The 20,833-nt window shown below is 40.0% G+C and overlaps 2 protein-coding genes across 8 annotated transcripts; one reads left to right on the top strand and one right to left on the bottom strand.

Annotated features, from left to right (window-relative positions):
* Positions 1-1,272: 1,272 nt before the first annotated feature.
* On the top strand, positions 1,273-18,929 carry LOC122875801 (zinc finger protein 664-like). Of its 7 annotated transcripts, XM_044195333.1 has the most exons (3): positions 6,865-7,227; positions 7,347-7,646; positions 17,849-18,929. In XM_044195333.1, exons 1-3 carry the CDS (start codon positions 7,056-7,058, stop codon positions 18,634-18,636), a joined length of 1,260 nt encoding a protein of 419 aa, XP_044051268.1. In that variant the 5' UTR covers positions 6,865-7,055; the 3' UTR covers positions 18,637-18,929. The 7 variants fall into 7 exon arrangements, with proteins under 7 accessions (XP_044051266.1, XP_044051271.1, XP_044051272.1 ...); XM_044195331.1 differs by lacking the exons at positions 6,865-7,227; positions 7,347-7,646; positions 17,849-18,929 and adding exons at positions 1,273-2,016; positions 2,130-5,536; XM_044195336.1 differs by lacking the exons at positions 6,865-7,227; positions 7,347-7,646 and adding an exon at positions 1,300-2,016 and having other exon boundaries at positions 17,549-18,929.
* Positions 11,677-13,661, bottom strand: LOC122875803 (zinc finger protein 664-like). The gene is made up of 2 exons (XM_044195341.1): positions 13,367-13,661; positions 11,677-13,204 (listed from the first exon to the last, which is right to left on the bottom strand). The coding sequence occupies exons 1-2, from the start codon at positions 13,536-13,538 to the stop codon at positions 11,922-11,924; spliced, it is 1,455 nt and encodes a 484-aa protein (XP_044051276.1). The 5' UTR covers positions 13,539-13,661; the 3' UTR covers positions 11,677-11,921.
* Positions 18,930-20,833: the final 1,904 nt, after the last annotated feature.

Consider the following 20,833-nt stretch of genomic DNA (forward strand, 5'->3'; position numbering starts at 1 on the left):
AGGGACCCAGGTGGAACGGTGAGGTTACAGGGAGCAGAGGTGAAGAAGGTGCAGGACTTTAAGTACTTAGGGTCAACGGTTCAGAGCAATGGAGACTGTGGAAAAGAGGTGAAGAGGTGAGTGCAAGCAGGTTGGAACGGGTGGAGAAAAGTGTCAGGTGTGTTGTGTGATAAGAGTATCAGCAAGAATGAAAGGAAAGGTGTTCAAGACAGTGGTAAGACCAGTGATGTTGTACAGCTTAGAGACAGTGGCACTGAAGAAAAGACAAGAGGCAGAGCTGGAGGTAGCAGAGCTTAAGATGTCGAGGTTCTCTTTGGGAGTGACGAGGATGGACAGGATCAGGAATGAGTACATCAGAGGTACAGCTCATGTTAGATGTTTCGGAGATAAAGTCAGGGAGGCCAGATTGAGGTGGTTTGGACATGTTCAGAGGAGAGACTGTGAATATACTGGTAGAAGGATGCTGAGGTTGGAGCTGCCAGGCAGGAGGCCTAGAGGAAGACCAAAGAGAAGATTTATGGATGTAGTGAGAGAGGACATGAATTTAATTGGTGTGAGTGAAGAGGATGCAGAGGACAGGGTTAGATGGAGGCACATGATTCGCTGTGGCGACCCCTGAAAGGAAACAGCCGAAAGGAAAAGAAGATATAAATAAAATTGAATTGAAAGATTTCACTTCATAAGGCCCAAAGTCACTGGGATAGGCTCCAGTCACCCGCGACCCCTAACGGGACCAAGCGGTAGAAAATGGATGGATGGATGGATGGATTTCACTTCAGTAAAAAGATGTATAACCTCACAGTTTTGCAATAGGTGCGGCTTTGTATTTACATACATTACAGTATGTTTGAGAAACAGCATTTCTCAGAACAATCACAGTCTTCTATAGCTTGGAAATTTTTGTTTCACAGTGAGTCAGCAGTTGTCGCTGTTACTAATACTAATGGTGCGATGTGGATGACCGATTGTCGTGTGGATAAGAGCATTTGCCAAATGTCATAAATGGTCATTTTTCAATAGAGCAGCGTGTTGTGGTCTTTTATCAGTATCGTAGAAAAGGTTTCAGTTGTAGTCATCTGGACACTGTTTTCAGAATCAAGACGTTTCGGCTCCCATCTGGAAGTCACCACAAGTCATCACAATTGAGAATGACTTCCGGATGGGAGCCAAACGTCTTGATTCTGAAAACAGTGTCCAGATGACTACAACTGAAACCTTTTCTACGATAGAACACTCCTAGACGAATGAGGGACTACACCTTCTTTTATCAGTAGCTCTCCATCCCCTTTTATCCCAAAAACATTTATATGACAGCTATAGTTACAATATGTACTTTGCAAGTTAAGATTTTAATAACACTTATGAACTCATAAAATAAGACACATAGTTTTAATCTCCAACAGAATGTAAAATAGGCAAAACTGTGCTCAACGTTGACTACCTACTACATACAAATGTTAGATGTTATGGCATCAGTAATTAAAATCAAATAATATTACATAAGTATGTGGCACTGACAGGGGTCATTCTGCATAATTATTAATTTAACTTACTTACTTACTAAATACATTTTGCTGATACTACTTACCGTTCTTTTACATAAATAACATAAATGTACATCCTTGCTACTGATAATAAACACAGAAGTTGAAATAAAATGTCATCATTTGAAAGCGGAACATAAAGCTCCCGCACATCCACTGTCGGAACTTAACTGTGTGACATCCAGCGGAAGTAAACAACACAAGCGCTAGTAACGTTAGCTGCGTGTATGTGTTGAATTAGCTGGACGATGATATTGTAGTCGTAACGCAGCTAATTATTTAATTTGTAATTAAGCAACAATGTCTTCAGTCGAGTGTTTGAGAGAGTTTGTCAACGAGCGACTAACTGCTGCTGCTGAAGAAATATTCGGAGTTTTTAAAAAAACTATCGTCGAATATGAGGAAGAGATCGATCGTCAGCGCAGACTGCTGGATATCTTTTGGAAACCCGAAATAAAGTTACACAGGATAGGTGTGTAACACCTCATTATTTTAATAACACAAAACAGAGGAATCTAATTTATAATCCAAATCGTATTTACTGTAACTAATTTGCTCTCATGTCTGCAAATTGTGTCCCTCCAGAGCTCCCACAGAAACATGTCTGTACGGAGGAGGAGGTTCTGGCTGACCAGCAGCTCTGTATTCAGGAGAGGAACTCCAGTCTGGACCAAGAGGACCCAGAGCCTCCACAGATTAAAGAGGAACAGGAGGAACTCTGCACCAGTCAGGAGGGAGAGCAGCTTGTACTGAAGCAGGAGGCTGATGCCTTTATGTTGACTCCTACTGAGGAGGAAAGTGACCACAGTGAACCAGAACCAAACAGGGACCAGCAGCTCCTCTCTCACAACTCTCATGCAGCTGAGAGCCAAGATCAGAAAGGAGGCAAGCATGGAGACATTAACAATGTATACAACTCTACCATATCAAAGATTCATCATAATCCTCACACAGGTAAAAAGTCTTTAAAATGTGACACATGTGGAAAGGCTTTTAAGTATAAGTCATCTTTGCAGATACACCTGAGAACCCACACAGGTGAGAACCCATATTTTTGCAGCACCTGTGGGAAAAGATTCATAGAGACATCAGCATTGAAAACTCATATGAGAATCCACACAGGTGAGAAGCCATATTCTTGCAAAACTTGTGGGAAAGGTTTCAGATTTAATAGTGGCTTGTTGGTCCACATGAGAACCCACACTGGTGAGAAGCCGTACCTTTGCAAGACCTGCGGGAAAAGATTCCGTCAGATATCAACTTTATCACGTCATATAAGAATCCACACAGGTGAGAAGCCATATTCATGCAAAACATGTGGAAAAGATTTCAGAGTTAGCAGTGTCTTAAAAATCCACATGAGAACCCACACAGGTGAGAAGCCGTATGTTTGCAAGACCTGCGGGGAAAGATTCAGCGAAATGTCAAAATTGAAAAGGCACATGAGAATCCACACAGGTGAGAAGCCATATAGTTGTGAAACATGTGGGAAAGAGTTTAGAGTTAGTGATCACTTGAAAGTCCACGTGAGAAGAGCTCACACAGGTGAGAAGCCGTACCTTTGCAAGACCTGCGGAAAAAGATTCTATGACATTTCAGCATTGAAAACACACATGACAACCCACACAGGTGAGAAGCCGTATACTTGCAAAACCTGCGGAAGATCTTATAGACAAAGTGGTATTTTGACAGTCCACATCAGAACCCACACAGGTGAGAAGCCATATTCATGCAAAACATGTGGGAAAGATTTCAGCGTTAACAGTGTTTTGAAAGTCCACATGAGAAGAGCCCATACTGGTGAGAAGCCATATCTTTGCAAGACCTGCGGGAACAGATATGTTGATGCGTCTTCTTTGTCAAAGCACAGAAAATCGCATACAGGGAAGTAGCCTTGTATTTGCAAAATATGTGGGAAACCATTCAGTTCTAGTGGTTTGTTGTCAAAACACAGAAGAACTCACAGAAGTGAGGAGCCAAATAATTGCAGCACTTGTGGGAAAAGTTTTACTCAAATCACATATCGTAGAAAAGGTTTCAGTCGTAGTCATCTGGACACTGTTTTCAGAATCAAGACGTTTCGGCTCCCATCCAGAAGTCATTCTCAATTGTGAAAAAAAAATTGGACGGGAACTGGAAATTTAAGCTACTCTTTCCAGTTCCCATCCAATTTTTTTCACAATTGAGAATGACTTCCGGATGGGAGCCGAAACGTCTTGATTCTGAAAACAGTGTCCAGATGACTACGACTGAAACCTTTTCTACGATAGAACACTCCTGGACGAATGAGGGATTACACCGTCTCAAATCACATACTTGAAAAAACACGTCAAAACTGAAAAAGCACATAAGAATCCACACAGGTGAGAAACCATATACTTGCAAAACATGTGGGAAAGATTTCAGACTCAGTGGTGACTTGACAGTCCACATGAGAACCCACACTGGTGAGAAGCCGTACCTTTGCAAGATCTGCGGGAAAAGATACTCTGATTCATCTCAATTGGCAAGGCATATAAGATCACACACAAGAACTCACAGAAGTGAGGAGCCACATAATTATAGCACGTTTCAATATACACAGGAGAAACCATCGAGCTGAAACTCCTGTGGAGACGTGTTCACCTGCTGAATGTAGTACATATTTGCAATAGCTACATCTCTGTAACTGAATGTAAAATGTTTTCCATAAAGATAAGATCTCAATATCTTAGTGTAAAGTTTGGGTTGATATGACTGTATTAGTTATATTTCTGCAACAGTATTTCTTTAAAAATAATCGTAATCTCCCAAATGGAGGAAAACTGTTAGTTTCACAGTGAGTGCGCAGTAGTGGCTGTTAAAGTAATGGTGTGATCTCGATGGCTGTTTGTTTTGCCAAATGTCTATTTATGAAACATCTCAGCATCAATTTAGTTTAAAGTTCAAAGCTCAAGTTGTTTCATAGCTCTATATGAAGCCTCGTACACATCTTTGCAAGAAGTCAGATTTTACATTTGAGAATGACTGACATCATTATTTTATATTACCATATAAGAAGTCCTCTTAAATGTGAACGTGGCTTCTTTTTGCTATTTCTATACATTACCTCACTTATGTGTCTGATAGTTGTTTTTTGTATGACATAAGATCCATATTTACTATGCTTTTGTATTCTTATGATGATTCCACATCAACATTTATACATTTTTTTATCTTTTAAAAGTTTGTGTAGCTTTGGTACCATGTCTGTGTTTTTCACCTAATTAATTAAGCATGTATGGATGGACCTGAAGGTTCCCCTGGTTAGCTCAGTGGTGGAAGAAGTATTGAGAGCCTTTACTTAAGTAAAAGTGCTAATACCACACTGTGAAATACTCCACTACAAGCAAAAGCCCTGCATTCAAAACCTTACTTAAGTATGTAAGTATTATCAGCAAAATGTACTTAAAGTATCAAAAGTAAAAGTACTCATTCTGCAGAAAAATGGTCCCTGTCAGTGTTTTACTGTTATATCTGATACTATTATATCCTTCAGTTTATCACAAACATTCACATGCAAAACCACCACATTTGGAGATACATGGTTTTAACTGGACACGGAGGGTTTGAAAAATTGTAATCTGAAAAATGACTAAAGCTGTCAGACAAATGTAGTGGAGTAAAACCTACAATATTTGCCTCAGAGATGTAGTGGAGTAGAAGTGGAAAGTAGCATACAATGGAAATACTCAAGTAAAGTACAAGTACTTTGAATATGTACTTAAGTACAGTACTTGAGGAAACATACTTAGTTACATTCCATCACTGGGTTCGCTGTAGGAAAGCCAGAAGAAGAACATCTGGTATCACTTAGAGGATGTTTTTCCCACAAAAAAGAATGTAGTGTACCCACTGTTACTGGACTCCATACTATACACCTCTGTGTGCCTTATCTCAGGGCAGATTCTGGGTGGTACTCTGGTTCTACTCGGTCTGAACATGAGAGAAAATAAACCAGCTTTAACTAAGAATCGACTTGTGGCCTGATTGATTTCAACTTCATTGGATCCAAGATGAAAGAATCTCCCTTTCACTGACCAACAGACTAAACGCAGAATTTTATTCTTATAAATGACTTAAAATATTCATTGTTTATCAAAACAGTTGTAGGTTAATGCCTGTTACTTTTTAAAGAATAGCATGGATACTCTGTATCAACTAGAAACACAGATCCAAAGCGACAGAAAAGTCCTCACAAAAGCAATAGTCAAACCAACGATGTATATAACTACCATGTTAAAGATTCATTGTAATACTTGCACAAGTGAAAAGTCTTTAAACTGTGACACATGGGAAAGATTTTAAGTATAAGTCAAAATTGTAGAGACGCCAGAGAATCCACACAGGTGAGAAACCATATTCTTGCAAAACATGCGGGAAAGGTTTCACTTCAGTAAAAAGATGTATAACCTCACAGTTGTGCAATATGTGCGTACATTACAGTATGTTTGAGCAACAGCATTTCTCAGAACAATCGCAGTCTTCTATATCTCGGGAATCTCTGTTTCACAGTGAGTGCACAGTAGTGGCTGTTACTAATACTAATGGTGTGATGTGACCGATTGTCGTGTGGATAAGAGCATTTGCCAAATGTCATAAAAGGTCATTTTTCAATAGAGCAGCGTGTTGTGGACTTTTATCAGTAGTTCTCCACCATCTCTTACTGCCAAAAACATTTATGTGACAGCTATAGTTACAATATGTATTTTGCAGGTTAAGATTTTAATAAAACTTATGATCTCATAAAATAACATTGTCAAACTATCCAACAGGATGTAAAATAGGAAAAACTGTGCTCAACTTTGACTAGCTGCTGCATATAAATGTAAGGGCAAACGTCCCTATCAAGTCCACCAAATCTGCTTTTCAGACATTTTGAATATATACTGCCCCAATATAAGTGAGTTAAATGAAAGTCGAATCTCTCATTTGAAATGTCAATGATTCATTTATACCAATTTCTAATGTTTTTATTGTTTAATTTGTCAAAATGTCAATAGTCTGGCATGGGCTTAATGGGTACCTAACATACCATTTAAGCCCATGGGTGTTCTAAAAAAGCCCACTTCATGATTTGTTGGTAAATAAATATATATATTTAAAAAATCTTAACAATACATTTCTATTAAAATCTGTAATCTCTTAGCTGTCAATAGCTATTTTCATTTTGTCTCCACTCCTATCCTATGGCCTGTAAATGGCATTTGAAATAGGTGTGACCAGACTTTTTGCTGTGTTAACTAATAGTTTAGTAGAGAGTACCAAAGCGAGGTGGATGTACATCCAGTACAAGTTGAAATAAAATGTCATCATTTGAAAGCGGAACATAAAGCTCCCGCACGTCCACTGTCGGAACTTAACAGTGTGACATCCAGCGGAAGTAAACAACACAAGCGCTAGTAGCGTTAGCTGCATGCGTGTAGTGAATTAGCTGGAAGACGATATTGTAGTCGTAATGCAGCTATTTATTTAATTTGCTATTAAGCAACAATGTCTTCAGTTGAGTGTTTGAGAGAGTTTGTCAACGAGCGACTAACTGCTGCTGCTGAAGAAATATTCGGAGTTTTTAAAAAAACTATCGTCGGGTACGAGGAAGAGATCGATCGTCAGCGCAGACTGCTGGATATCTTTTGGAAACCTGAAATAAAGTTACACAGGATAGGTGTGTAACACCTCATTATTTTAATAACACAAAACAGAGGAATCCAATTTATAATCCAAATTGTTTAAATATTTACTGTAACTAATTTGCTCTCATGTCTGCAAATTGTGTCCCTCCAGAGCTCCCACAGAAACATGTCTGTACGGAGGAGGAGGTTCTGGCTGATCAGCAGCTCTGTATTCAGGAGAGGAACTCCAGTCTGGACCAGGAGGACCCAGAGCCTCCACAGATTAAAGAGGAACAGGAGGAACTCTGCACCAGTCAGGAGGGAGAGCAGCTTGTACTGAAGCAGGAGACTGATGCCTTTATGTTGACTCCTACTGATGAGGAAAGTGACCACAGTGAACCAGAACCAAACAGGGACCAGCAGCTCCTCTCTCACAACTCTCATGCAGCTGAGAGCCAAGATCAGAAAGGAGGCAAGCATGGAGACAGTAACAATGTATACAACTCTACCATGTCAAAGATTCACCGTAATACTCACACAGGTAAAAAGTCTTTAAAATGTGACACATGTGGAAAAGGTTTTAAGTATAAGTCATCTTTGCAGATACACCTGAGAGTCCACACAGGTGAGAACCCATATTTTTGCAGCACCTGTGAGAAAAGATTCATAGAGACATCAGCATTGAAAACTCATATGAGAATCCACACAGGTGAGAAGCCATATTCTTGCAAAACGTGTGGTAAAGTTTTCAGATTTAATAGTGGCTTGTTGGTCCACATAAGAACCCACACTGGTGAGAAGCCGTACCTTTGCAAGACCTGCGGGAAAAGATTCCGTCAGATATCAACTTTATCAGGTCATATAAGAATCCACACAGGTGAAAAGCCATATTCATGCAAAACATGTGGAAAAGATTTCAGAGTTAGTGGTCACTTGAAAGTCCACATGAGAACCCACACAGGTGAGAAGCCGTATGTTTGCAAGACCTGCGGGAAAAGATTCTATGACATTTCAGCATTGAAAACACACATGACAACCCACACAGGTGAGAAGCCATATACTTGCAAAACATGTGGGAAAGATTTCAGATCTAGCAGTGTCTTGAAAGTCCACATGAGAACCCACACAGGTGAGAAGCCGTACCTTTGCAAGACCTGCGGGAAAAGATACTTTGATGCGTCTGCTTTGGCAAAGCACAGAAAATCGCATACAGGCAAGTAGCCTTGTATTTACAAAATATGTGGGGTACGACTCAGTTCTAGTGGTTTGTGGTCAAAACACACAAGATCTCACAGACTCACTTACTTGAAAACACACCTGAGGATTAATATACACATGAGAAACCATCAGGCTGAAACTCCTGTGGAGACTTGTTCACCTGCTGAATGAAATACGCTTTTGCTGTAGCTACATCTCTGTAACTGAATGTAAAATTTCTGTTAGCAACAGTATTTCTTTGAAACAGTCATAATCTCCCAAATGGAGGAAAAATGTTAGTTTCACAGTCAGTGTGATCTTGATGGTTGTTGGTTTTGCCAAATGTCTATGAAGCATCTCAGAATCATTTTAGTTCAAAATTCAACAAGGACTCAAAATGTTTGTACCTCAAGTAGTATTTGATAGCTCTGTATGAAGCCTCCTACACATCTTTGCAAGAAGTCAGATTTTACATTTAAGAAGGACTGACATCACTGTTTTATATTACCATATAAGAAGTCTTATTAAATGTGTACGAGCCTTCTTTTTGCTGTTTTGATACACTACCTCACTTATGTGTCTGACTGATAGGTGGTTTGTGTGATGACATAAGATAACCATATTTACTATACGTTTGTATTCTTATGATGATTCCACATCAACTTTCGGTACCATGTCTGTGTTTTTCACCTAATTAAGTATGTATGGTAAATGGACTGTACTTGTATAGCGCCTTTCTAGTCTTCCGACCACTCAAAGCGCTTCACACTCTACGTGTCACATTGACACACTGATGGCAGATGCTAACTGCTCATCAGTCCAAGGAAACTAACTAATCACACACACTGACACACCGAAGGCCTCGTGACAATTTGGGGTTCAGTGTCTTGCCCAAGGACATTTCGACATGGTTAGCTAGAGGAAAACCAGAAGAAGAACATTTGGTATCATTGAGACTGTCTTTCACTGTGGACAAAGAATGTAGTGTTCCCTTGTCACGTGGAGTTACTTGACTCCATACTATATAAGCTGGGTCTTCCTTATCTCAGGGCAGATTCTGGGTGGTACTTTGGTTCTACTCTGGGTCTGACCATGCATGTAAATAAACCAGCTTTAACTAAGAATCGACTTGTGGACTGATTGATTTCAACTTCCTTGGATCCAAGATAAAATAATCTCCCTTTCCCTGACCAACTGACTGAAAGCCAATTTTTTTTCTTGATGAATGACTTAAAAGATGAATTGATTATGCAAAAAGTTGTTGGATAATGCCTGTTTATTTTATATAGTTACAACAGTTACTTTGCAGTTTAAGATTTTAATAAAACTAAGCATGGTGGCTCAGTGGTTAGCACTGTCACCTCACAGCAAGAAGTTCCTGGGTTCAATTCCCAGGGGACAGGGCCTCTCTATGTGGAGTTTGAATGTTTGCGTGTGTTTCCTCCAGGTGCTCTGGTTTCAATTCAATTCAATATGCTTTATTGCCATGAGTGGAACACAGACAATAGTGCGTCAAGTAATAATGAAATTTAAAAAAGAAAAAAGCACAATTCATAAAATCAGGAAAAAAAAAAACAAAACAATGAACACTTGCTCTTTGTGTGTGAAAGACTGGAGGTCTGTGTTGATGTTGTTAATGGGTGTGTGTCTGTGTGTCAGTCAGTACCTGGACAGTGGAGGGTCTGGGTGGTTGTGTATTTACGTAACCCGTTGTCATTCCCAGGTCATCAAATATACTGACGTTTTGTCATGCCCCATGGCGTCTCATACTTGTGCTACAGATTCATGTGTACAGTAATTGGTTAAAATAGGTTTGTACTTTTTTTTTTCAAAAGATGCGTGAGAGACATGGATCAAGAGAGGAAGGGAGCCCACAAAGACTAATATGTATAGGGCCCATTTTGTGCTACACCCCTGACAAATAAGGCATCTGTCCATCAGGAAACTCGTTAATCACTGAGAGTTGAGGCAGAGGAGCCGGAGGACATCAGAGGAAAAACATATATTTTCTCCATAAAATATGATCCAGTTCCACCCAAATCAGTGAATAAAGTTGTGTTTTTGTACAGTAGTGAGGGCCTGGCCCCAAGAAACACTTCGCTCTGGCGGAGTCTTATCGTTTTTCCAACCTTGTCACTAGCTACAGTAAACAGTAAATTAATCAAATTCAAATCTCAATACACTTGCAAATCTGAATAGATTTGGAGATTTTGGAGATCAGACACATCTGATTACGCACACAGATTGACACACAGTTACATACTCTCCACTCACATTTGGAAATAGTTCGGTTACAATAATAGTCCCATATGACTGTGTAGTCCCTCATTCGTCCAGGAGTGTTCCATCGTAGAAAAGGTTTTCTACAATAGTCCCATATATTTATGTATTTTGTGATTGGTTCAACTTGATATAATTTTTTTATGTTTCTGGTTTTAGCGACACACCTCTTTTTCAAATAAGTCTCTCCTGATTGAACTAACTGGCAGAAACCACAACATGCTGGTCTTTTGAAAAATGAAGTTACGACAATTGGCAAATGCTCTTATCTGCACGACAATCGGTCATCCACATCACACCATTAGTATTAGTGACAGCCACCACTGCGCACTCACTGTGAAACAAAGATTCCCGAGATATAGAAGATACATAAAAACTTTCCCACACGTAACATGGTAGTTATATACGTTGTTAGTGTGAATATTGATTTTGTGAGGCCTTTTCTGTGGTTTTGGATCTGGGTTTCTAGTTGATGCAGAGTCTTAATGATATTCTTTATAATGAACAGGCTTGAACTTTCATGATAATCAATTCATCTTTTAAGTTATTATCAAGACAAAATTTGGCTTTTAGTCTGTTGGTCAGTGAAAGGTAGATTATTTTATCTTTGATCCAATGAAGTTGAAATCAGTCAGGCCAGAAGTCGATTTTAGTTAAAGCTGGTTTATTTACATGCATGGTGAAACCCAGCTTGTATAGTAACTCCACATGACAAGGATACACTACATTCTTTCTCCACAGTGAAAAACACGGTGTAAGTGATACCAAATGTTCTTCTTCTGGTTTTCCTCCAGCTAACCAGGGGAACCTTCAGGTCCATCCGTACATACTTAATTAGGTAAAAAACACAGACACGGTACCACATTTACACAAACTTGTAAAAGATTATAAAGATATAAACGTTGATATGGAATTATTATAAGAATACAAAAGCATAAATATGGTTATCGTCATCATACACAAACCACCTACCTATCAGTCAGACACGTAAAAGAGGTAGATCAAAATAGCAAAAAGAAGGCACGTTCACATTTAATAGTTCTTATATTGTAATATACAGTGATGTCAGTAACCCTCAAATCTGACTTCTTGCTCGGTGGTTTCTCCTGTGAATATTGATCCTCAGGTGTTTTTTCAAGTATGTGATTTGAGTAAAACTTTTCCCACATGTGCTGCAGTTATTTGGCTCCTCACTTCTCTGAGATCTTGTGTGTTTTGACCACAAACCACTAGAACTGAATCGTCTCCCACATATTTTGCAAATACCAGGCTACTTCCCTGTATGCGATTTTCTGTGCTTTGCCAAATCAGACGCCTCAACGTATCTTTCCCCGCAGGTCTTGCAAAGATATGGCTTCTCAGCTGTGTGAGTTCTCATGTGGACTTTCAAGCCACTGCTAACTCTGAAATCTTTCCCACATGTTTTGCATGAATATGGCTTCTCACCTGTGTGGATTCTCATGTGGACTGTCAAATCACCACTTTGTCTAAAAGATCTTCCGCAGGTTTTGCAAGTATACGGCTTCTCACCTGTGTGGATTTTCATATGTGTTATCAAATCTGAAACCCCATAGAATCTTTTCCCGCAGGTCTTGCAAAGGTACGGCTTCTCACCTGTGTGGGCTCTTCTCATGTGGACTTTCAAGTGATCACTAATCCTGAAGTCTTTCCCACATGTTTCACAAGAATATGGCTTCTCACCTGTGTGGATTCTCATGTGCCTTTTCAATCTTGAAATTACACTGAATCTTTTCCCGCAGATCTGGCAAACGTACGGCTTCTCACCTGTGTGGATTCTCATGTGGACTTTCAAGACACTGCTAACTCTGAAATCTTTCCCACATGTTTTGCATGAATATGGCTTCTCACCTGTGTGGATTCTTATATGATCTGATAAAGCTGATATCTGACGGAATGATTTCCCGCAGGTCTTGCAAAGGTACGGCTTCTCACCAGTGTGGGTTCTTATATGCTTTGTCAATTGTGATTTTTCAATGAATCTTTTCCCGCAGGTCTTGCAAATGAACGGCTTCTCACCTGTGTGGGTTCTCATGTGTGTCTGCAAAGATGACTTATACTTAAAAGCTTTTCCACATGTGTCACATTTTAAAGACTTTTTACCTGTGTGAGGATTATGGTGAATCTCTGACAAGGTAGAGTGGTATACATTGTTAATGTGACTTCTGATTGTGTGCTGTCTCTTCTGTGGTTCTGGTTCTGCATCTCTAGTTGATCCTGAGTCTCCATGCTTGCCTCCTTTCTGATCTTGGCTCTCAGCTGCATGAGAGTTGTGAGAGAGGAGCTGCTGGTCCCTGTTTGGTTCTGGTTCACTGTGGTCACTTTCCTCATCAGTAGGAGTCAACATAAAGGCATCAGCCTCCTGCTTCAGTACAAGCTGCTCTCCCTCCTGACTGGTGCAGAGTTCCTCCTGTTCCTCTTTAATCTGTGGAGGCTCTGGGTCCTCTTGGTCCAGACTGGAGTTCCTCTCCTGAATACAGAGCTGCTGGTCAGCCAGAACCTCCTCCTCCGTACAGACATGTTGCTGTGGGAGCTCTGGAGGGACAGAGAACAAAAGGAGCATGATACTACTGTGATGGTGAAGTATAAAATTAGACATGCGCGCAAATTAGTTCTAGTATATATTTAAACACTTTGGATTACATATAAATCGAAATCCTCTGTTTTGTGTTATTAAAATAATAAAGTTTTACACACCTATCCTGTGTAACTTTATTTCGGGTTTCCAAAAGATATCCAGCAGTCTGCGCTGACGATCGATCTCTTCCTCGTACTCGACGATAGTTTTTTTAAAAACTCCGAATATTTCTTCAGCAGCAGCAGTTAGTCGCTCGTTGACAAACTCTCTCAAACACTCAACTGAAGACATTGTTGCTTAATTACAAATGAAATAAGTGGTTGCGCTAGGACTACTATATCGTCTTCCAGCTAATTCAACACATACAGCTAACGGTACTAGAGCTTGTGTTGTTTACTTCTTCTTCTTCTTGGGTTTAACGGCGGTGGCAACCACCTTATTAGGTGCATTACCGCCACCTTCTGCTTCGGAGTGTGGACCAGAGACTTGAAGGATTTATCAACGTTTTTACATTGAAATTCCGAATTCCAGGCCTCCTGAGATCTTCATGCATATGTTGCCTTTCTTGCTGATACTTCATTCATACTTCATACTAAATTCCATGACTCTTCAACCTGACATTGGTCACATAAACCAGTTGGATTCTTTCCTATTATCTTAAGTGTGCTATTTAGATTGAAATGACCAAGTCTTATTCTACTGAAAGTGACCTCTTATTTTCTTGACCAGTGTTTCTAAATGATGAATAGACTTTCTTAATAAAATTAGACAGAAATCATCCTCTTATTTCAGTGTTCCACTGCTCTTGCCACTCTTCTGCTGCCTTATTCCAAACTGTTGCTCTGATTTGCTTAATGGCACTTGTAAATCTATTCTATCTCTCTGACTGTAGTGCTTGTTTTGCTAACCTGTCCGCTTGCTCATTTACTTTCAGACCTACATGTGCAGGAACCCACAAAAACTGGATTGAAATACCTTGTTGAATGAGTCTGGAATATAACTGTAACACTTGGAATAAAATATCTTGTTGGCTTGTCAGGCTCTTGAGGACTAAAACAGAATCAGAGCAGATTAAAACATTTCCTGATTTAGTTCTCTCTACCAAATGCAGAGCCAAGAATACTGCCAGCATCTGCACTGAGTAGACTCCCAGATAGTTTGATGTACGCTTTAATGTGGTAACTTTCTTTTTCTGGAACTAAAAAAGCAGCTCCAGTCATCTGATATTCTGGATCTTTTGAACCATCTGTATAAATGTGTACATACTGGGAGTAGTGCTCTCTTGCATGAACTGAGAAAGCTGTTAACAAATCAACTTTACCTCTCTCTGACTTCTTCAGCTCCAGCAGATACAGTACATATCTGTCAGTGGGGCTGAGTATCTCCATGACTCAGCCTCTGGAACAATTACTGTTTGGCTCAGCTTCAAATTAATAACCCCCAAGTCCTCTGAATATCTCTTCCCAACCCACCCAGAGCTTGCTCTTTGTCCTCTGCCTTGTTCCCAGCACTCTTGCAATACCATTTTAGAGGGATAATGTTCTTTGTGTCCCTTGCGGTTAACCCAGTAGTTAGTCATGAATTGCTTCCTTCTAATTTCTAGTGGCATCTCTCCCGCCAGGACTTGCAGGGCTGGGACTGGGGTTGAATTTACAGCTGCACAACACTGTCGTAGAGCTTGTATCTTATCAAGCTTTCCCAACAAAGTTTGGGAGGCTGTACCACAGACTATACTATCATAATCAAGCACAGACCGAACCATTGCTATATAGACTGTTTTTGTTGAAGACAAGTTTGCCCCCCATTCCACCCCACTGAGGCTTTCTGACATTTTTTCATTATTTTATTAATTTGAGCAGCCCATGTTAACTTAGAGTCAAAAAGAATTCCTAAGAAAGTAAAAACATCAGAATCAGAATCAGAAATACTTTATTGATCCCCGAGGGGAAACTCTTTTGTTACAGCTGCTCACTATCACATCAGTGCACACAGGAATAGAAGTTCTAAGCAAATCAAAATATAATACTCTATAATACAGGTAAAATAAATTAACCCACTACATTCACCCTCTCCAATGCTCTTCCATACATCGGCAGATTCATGTTAGAGAAAAACTACTGTATTTGTGTTCTCATGTGAAAATTTAAATCCCCACTTATATTCCCACTGTTTAACCTTATTGATTGCCTCCTGGATCCTCCTATTAATGTGCAAGATATTCCTTCCACTTTTACATAATGCGCCATCATCTGCAAAAAGGGATCTGCCTATAACTGGTGGAAAAAAACATCGTTAATCATAACTGAGAAGATGAGTGAACTTACTGCACTCCCCTGTGGGGTCCCATTTTCCAATACAAATTGGCTTGATGTTTCGTTTCCAATTCTTCCTTGGATGGTTCTCTCTACCATAAAGTATTTTACCCAATTGAATACCCTCCCTCCTACACCTGTCATCTTTAGCTTTATCAGAAGTTTTCATCTAATTCATCGACCGTCTTATAATGAAGTTTGCTGGTGAGGTGAACGACAGCTGAGACAGTATCCATGACAATACACTGTCCACTGGACATTTGTTCCCAAGTAAATGCACAGATGTACCCCGTATTTTTTGAATAGGCTACTCCAAAATTAAAAAGGAACAATGTAGTTTGCATGCTTATTGGTAATAAGGTCATTTTGAAATATAATCACATCAGATTTATTAAGTGATGCAGAAGTCATCACTCCATCTTCCCTGAAACGTCCAGATTTTGCTCAGTTTTATGGCTATAGTAGTTTAGAAAAGTACCAAATTTCGTTGTGGAAAGAAGCAAGTTGAAAGCGGAACATAAAGCTCCCGCACTTCCACTGTCGGAACTTAACAGTGTGACATCCAGCGGAAGTAAACAAAACAAGCGCTAGTAGCGTTAGCTGCATGTAGTGAATTAGCTGGAAGACGATATTGTAGTCGTAGCGCAGATAATTATTTAATTTGTATTGAAACAGCAATGTCTTCAGTTGAGTATTTGAGAGAGTTTGTCAGCGAGCGACTAACTGCTGCTGCTGAAGAAATATTCAGAGTTTTTAAAAAAACTATCGTCGAATATGAGGAAGAGATCGATCGTCAGCGCAGACTGCTGGATATCTTTTGGAAACCCGAAATAAAATTAAACAGGATAGGTGTGTAAATAGAAGAACACAGAACAATAATTACCGATGGATTACAAGATCCTGACCGATCCTGTCGGCGTGTTGGGAGATTTAAATAATCAATGAAGTTACTCTGCTGGTCCTCCTGTGTAAATGCACACAGCGTCTCTCTTAATGGAGAGACGTTTGCCCATCCGCTATTAATCAGATTGTTAATTTTTATGACCCGGTCTGCCCGATCCGCGGATTATCCACGACGCCCGCGGATAACCGCAATCCGCGCATCATGACAGACTGGGTCAGATGTTGAGTGTTGGTGCTCACCGCGTTGGGCGGGTGACATAATCAGCTGCAGAGGTGTTTGATGTGTGGTGCTTTCCATGGTGCCGATGCAACTGACACGATGTCGCTGTTTGACTTTGACTTTGTTTTGCACTAATAACTTACTTAGGCCTCCGACTGTTTGTGTATGAAGGTTAGTGGGGTGATACTGCACGACATAGCATAGGACTACTTTGCCAGTCAGTGTTTTGTAGAGATGCAATAGGAGCAGATAATATAGATATAACAATAAAAGCGAAAAACGAGTTGTTTTCTGGTTTTGGTTTTATTTCTATTAAAACTACCGATTTGAAGACAAAAACGGGAAAAGCACGTGGATTTCCGTTTTTTTAATTCGCATGAAAAACAATCAAAACAAAGTAATAGGCTACATTGTATATTTGTTTATCCTGTTATCAAACAAGTTGAACACAGCTTTGGACGCAGGGTACACGGACAACCAAGGTACGGACCAGTACTTTCCTGGTCACACAAATCAGACACATTAAATATCAAAATCAAATTCGGTCCGTAGCCCGTTATTTTTGACTTGAGCTAATATCGAAAGTACAAAAAACAAGCCGTCATTTGTTTTTTGGTATCAGTTTCATAAATGAATAAAGTATTGATTTTTCATTTTCCGATTTTGGAGTCTCAATTGAATATGAAATGAACGAATGATACACATATTGTAAATCGTCATTATTTTAATAACACAAAACAGAGGATTTCAATTTATATGTAATCCAAATTGTTTAAATAGATACTGGTACTAATTTGCTCTCATATCTGCATTTTTACTTCACCATCACAGTAGTATCATGCTCCTTTTGTTCTCTGTCCCTCCAGAGCTCCCACAGCAACATGTCTGTACGGAGGAGGAGGTTCTGGCTGAGCAGCAGCTCTGTATTCAGGAGAGGAACTCCAGTCTGGACCAAGAGGACCCAGAGCCTCCACAGATTAAAGAGGAACAGGAGGAACTCTGCACCAGTCAGGAGGGAGAGCAGCTTGTACTGGAGCAGGAGGCTGATGCCTTTATGTTGACTCCTACTTATGAGGAAAGTGACCACAGTGAACCAGAACTAAACAGTGACCAGCAGCTCCTCTCTCACAACTCTCATGCAGCTGAGAGCCAAGATCAGAAAGGAGGCAGGCATGAAGACTCAGGATCAACTAGACATGCAGAACCAGAAGTAAAGAATCAACATCACAAAAACTCTATCATGTTAAAAATCCACTGTAATACTGACACAGGTAAAATGTCTTTCAAATGTGACACATGTGGAAAAGATTTTAAGTATAAGTCAAGATTGCAGAGACACCTGAGAAGCCACACAGGTGAGAAGCCATATATTTGCAGCAGCTGTGGAAGAAGATTCAGTAAGACAACAGATTTGAAGACTCATATAAGACTCCACACAGGTGAGAAGCCATATTCTTGCAAAACATGTGGGAAAGATTTCAGATCTAGCCGTGTCTTGAAAGTCCACATGAGAACCCACACAGGTGAGAAGCCGTACCTTTGCAAGACCTGCGGGAAAAGATTCAGTCAGATGTCAGGTTTATCAGGTCATATACGAACCCACACAGGTGAGAAGCCGTGCCTTTGCAAGACCTGCGGGGAAAGATTCATTGACACGTCAAAACTGAAAAAGCACATAAGAATCCACACAGGTGAGAAACCATATACTTGCAAAACATGTGGGAAAGATTTCAGACTCAGTGGTGACTTGACAGTCCACATGAGAACCCACACTGGTGAGAAGCCGTACCTTTGCAAGATCTGCGGGAAAAGATACTCTGATTCATCTCAATTGGCAAGGCATATAAGATCACACACAAGAACTCACAGAAGTGAGGAGCCACATAATTATAGCACGTTTCAATATACACAGGAGAAACCATCGAGCTCCTGTGGAGACATGTTCACGTACTGAATGAAAAACAATTTTGCAATAGCTACACATCTGTAACTGAATATAAAATGTTTTTCATAAAGGTGAGATCAAAATATCTTAGTGTAAAGTTTTCTTTCATATTACTGTATTACTTATATTTTTGTTAGTAAACAGTATTTCTTTGAAACAATCGTAATCCCCCAAATCTAGTAAAAATGTTAGTTTCACAGTGAGTGCACAGCAGTCGCTGTTAAGCTATTGGTGTGATGTGGATGCTCAATTGTCGTGTGGATAAGAGCATTTGCCAAATGTAATAAAAGTTCATTTTTCCAGACCAGTGTCTTGTGGTTAAATGTACAATCAGTTAAAAAGACTGACTTGATCTAGATACAGTTTGATGGACAGGAAACAAGACTAAAAACAGCATCACTTTGTAATAAAACAATCATTAACATGTAAGCAGTATTGTAATTATTCACCACCTTTTACCCCAAAACATTTATATGACAGCTATAGTTACAATAGTTACTTTGCATGTTAAGATTTAAAGAAAACGTATAATGAGCTTATAAAATAAGAATATGTTGTCCTCCAACAATGTCTGAGATGAAAATAGTGAAGAGGAATCGTGCCAGTACGCTTCCTTGAGGCAGGGGTGGTTCTAGGGTCATTGGAGATCTGTAGTCTGGGATAACATGTAGATCGATAGCTATTGCAATATGAATAAGTGTTTTATGAATAAATGAAAAGCAAAGTGCAAAGGCAAAACTCTACATACGTGAAAGTTTTTTTGTGATTTTAGAGCGGTATGTGTGTGCGCCTCGGTCAACTAAAAAGCCTGATGTTCAGACTTTGTCCTGTGTGCAGAGAAAGCCTATTTAACACATAACACAATAATAGTTTTTCTTCTTTCTAGCTCTGAGGCTTCCACTTATTTGGTGTGAGAGCCTGTAGGCAACCCTGTATAATGTTAACCAAAAATGTGAAATTATGTTATATTGCTAGATTTCAGCATTGAGGTACAATTACATCTATGATTTTATATAGGCATACTAACGTTAATCAGGCTACATATCATCAGTCCAGATTCTGAGTATAGGCTCATGCGCAGTCATGAAGATTTTCTTTCACGCCCCTGTGTCCTCCACAAGCCCCCCCTCAGGTCCACTTCTGCAATATATATTGTTGAGAAGTCCAGCTGAATGGATTATGGCCAAGCCTCACCCCTTGATATCCCCCACAGAACTTTGATACACAATTGAAGACAATATTTTAAAAAATGACAATGGACCCAAAAGAATGACAATTAGAAAACAACTCCGTTTGCGCTTCTGACAGTTTATGCCCTGTTTCCACAGTTTGCACTCCGCTTCCTGACTGCAACACCTGCCACAGCAAAATGGCAGCCTCCACTTAACCACAGCATCCTGTTGAAACAGTAATGATGGCTTACTGATAACGGCTTGTTAAGCAATTTTTTGTATCTTATCACGTGTTTTATATTTGACTTAGAGGGGTTGAGCTTGACCAATGTCCTCTTTGTGTCTTATGTTTTTACCATATATAGAAGATAGCTTGAGTTTTTCCTGTGCTCCACCTGTATAAAATGGAGACACAGAAGGAAGTAGAGGGCTTTTTGGCTTTTCTTTTTCTTGTTTTGACTTTTCTTGTTGGGGGTGGGAAGGGGGGTCAACTTTCCTTGTTGGGGGTGGGGAGCGGGGTCAACTGCATGACCTGAACTCTGCTCCCGAAAATCAGCATTTTCTTCAGACAGTGCCGGTGGAGCAGGGAGCCTGGCCCTCTTAGAGGGCTACACCTATACTCATAGAATCTAGAGTTGCGGTACGTAAATAACGTTTTTATTTCTTATAGGCTTCGCCCTCTAAGAGCTGTCGCTATTGGGTTAAGGGCGAAGCTGATGTAGTCAATGGCAACTGTGACACCAATGTCCACAAGCAGATAACATACACCTGTTCACCACCCCATAAATGCAAAGCCTAAGGTAGGGCATTGATTACGTACTGTAATAGTCCCTCATGCAGCCCACTAATCCATGATACTGGAATTAGAGGCACACCATTTGGCATGTGCGTAAGAGTGCCAGATCTGACAACACATCATCTGTCGTCTAGCACGTTTAAAACTGAATGAGTCAGGGAGGACTCAGACACATTATGCAGATAGAAACTGATAAAAGGTCACGGAGAAGCCCAAGATCCTGCTGAGCAGATGTCTG

This window comes from Siniperca chuatsi, linkage group LG5 (assembly GCF_020085105.1).
Source record: "Siniperca chuatsi isolate FFG_IHB_CAS linkage group LG5, ASM2008510v1, whole genome shotgun sequence".
Lineage (NCBI taxonomy): Eukaryota > Metazoa > Chordata > Actinopteri > Centrarchiformes > Sinipercidae > Siniperca > Siniperca chuatsi.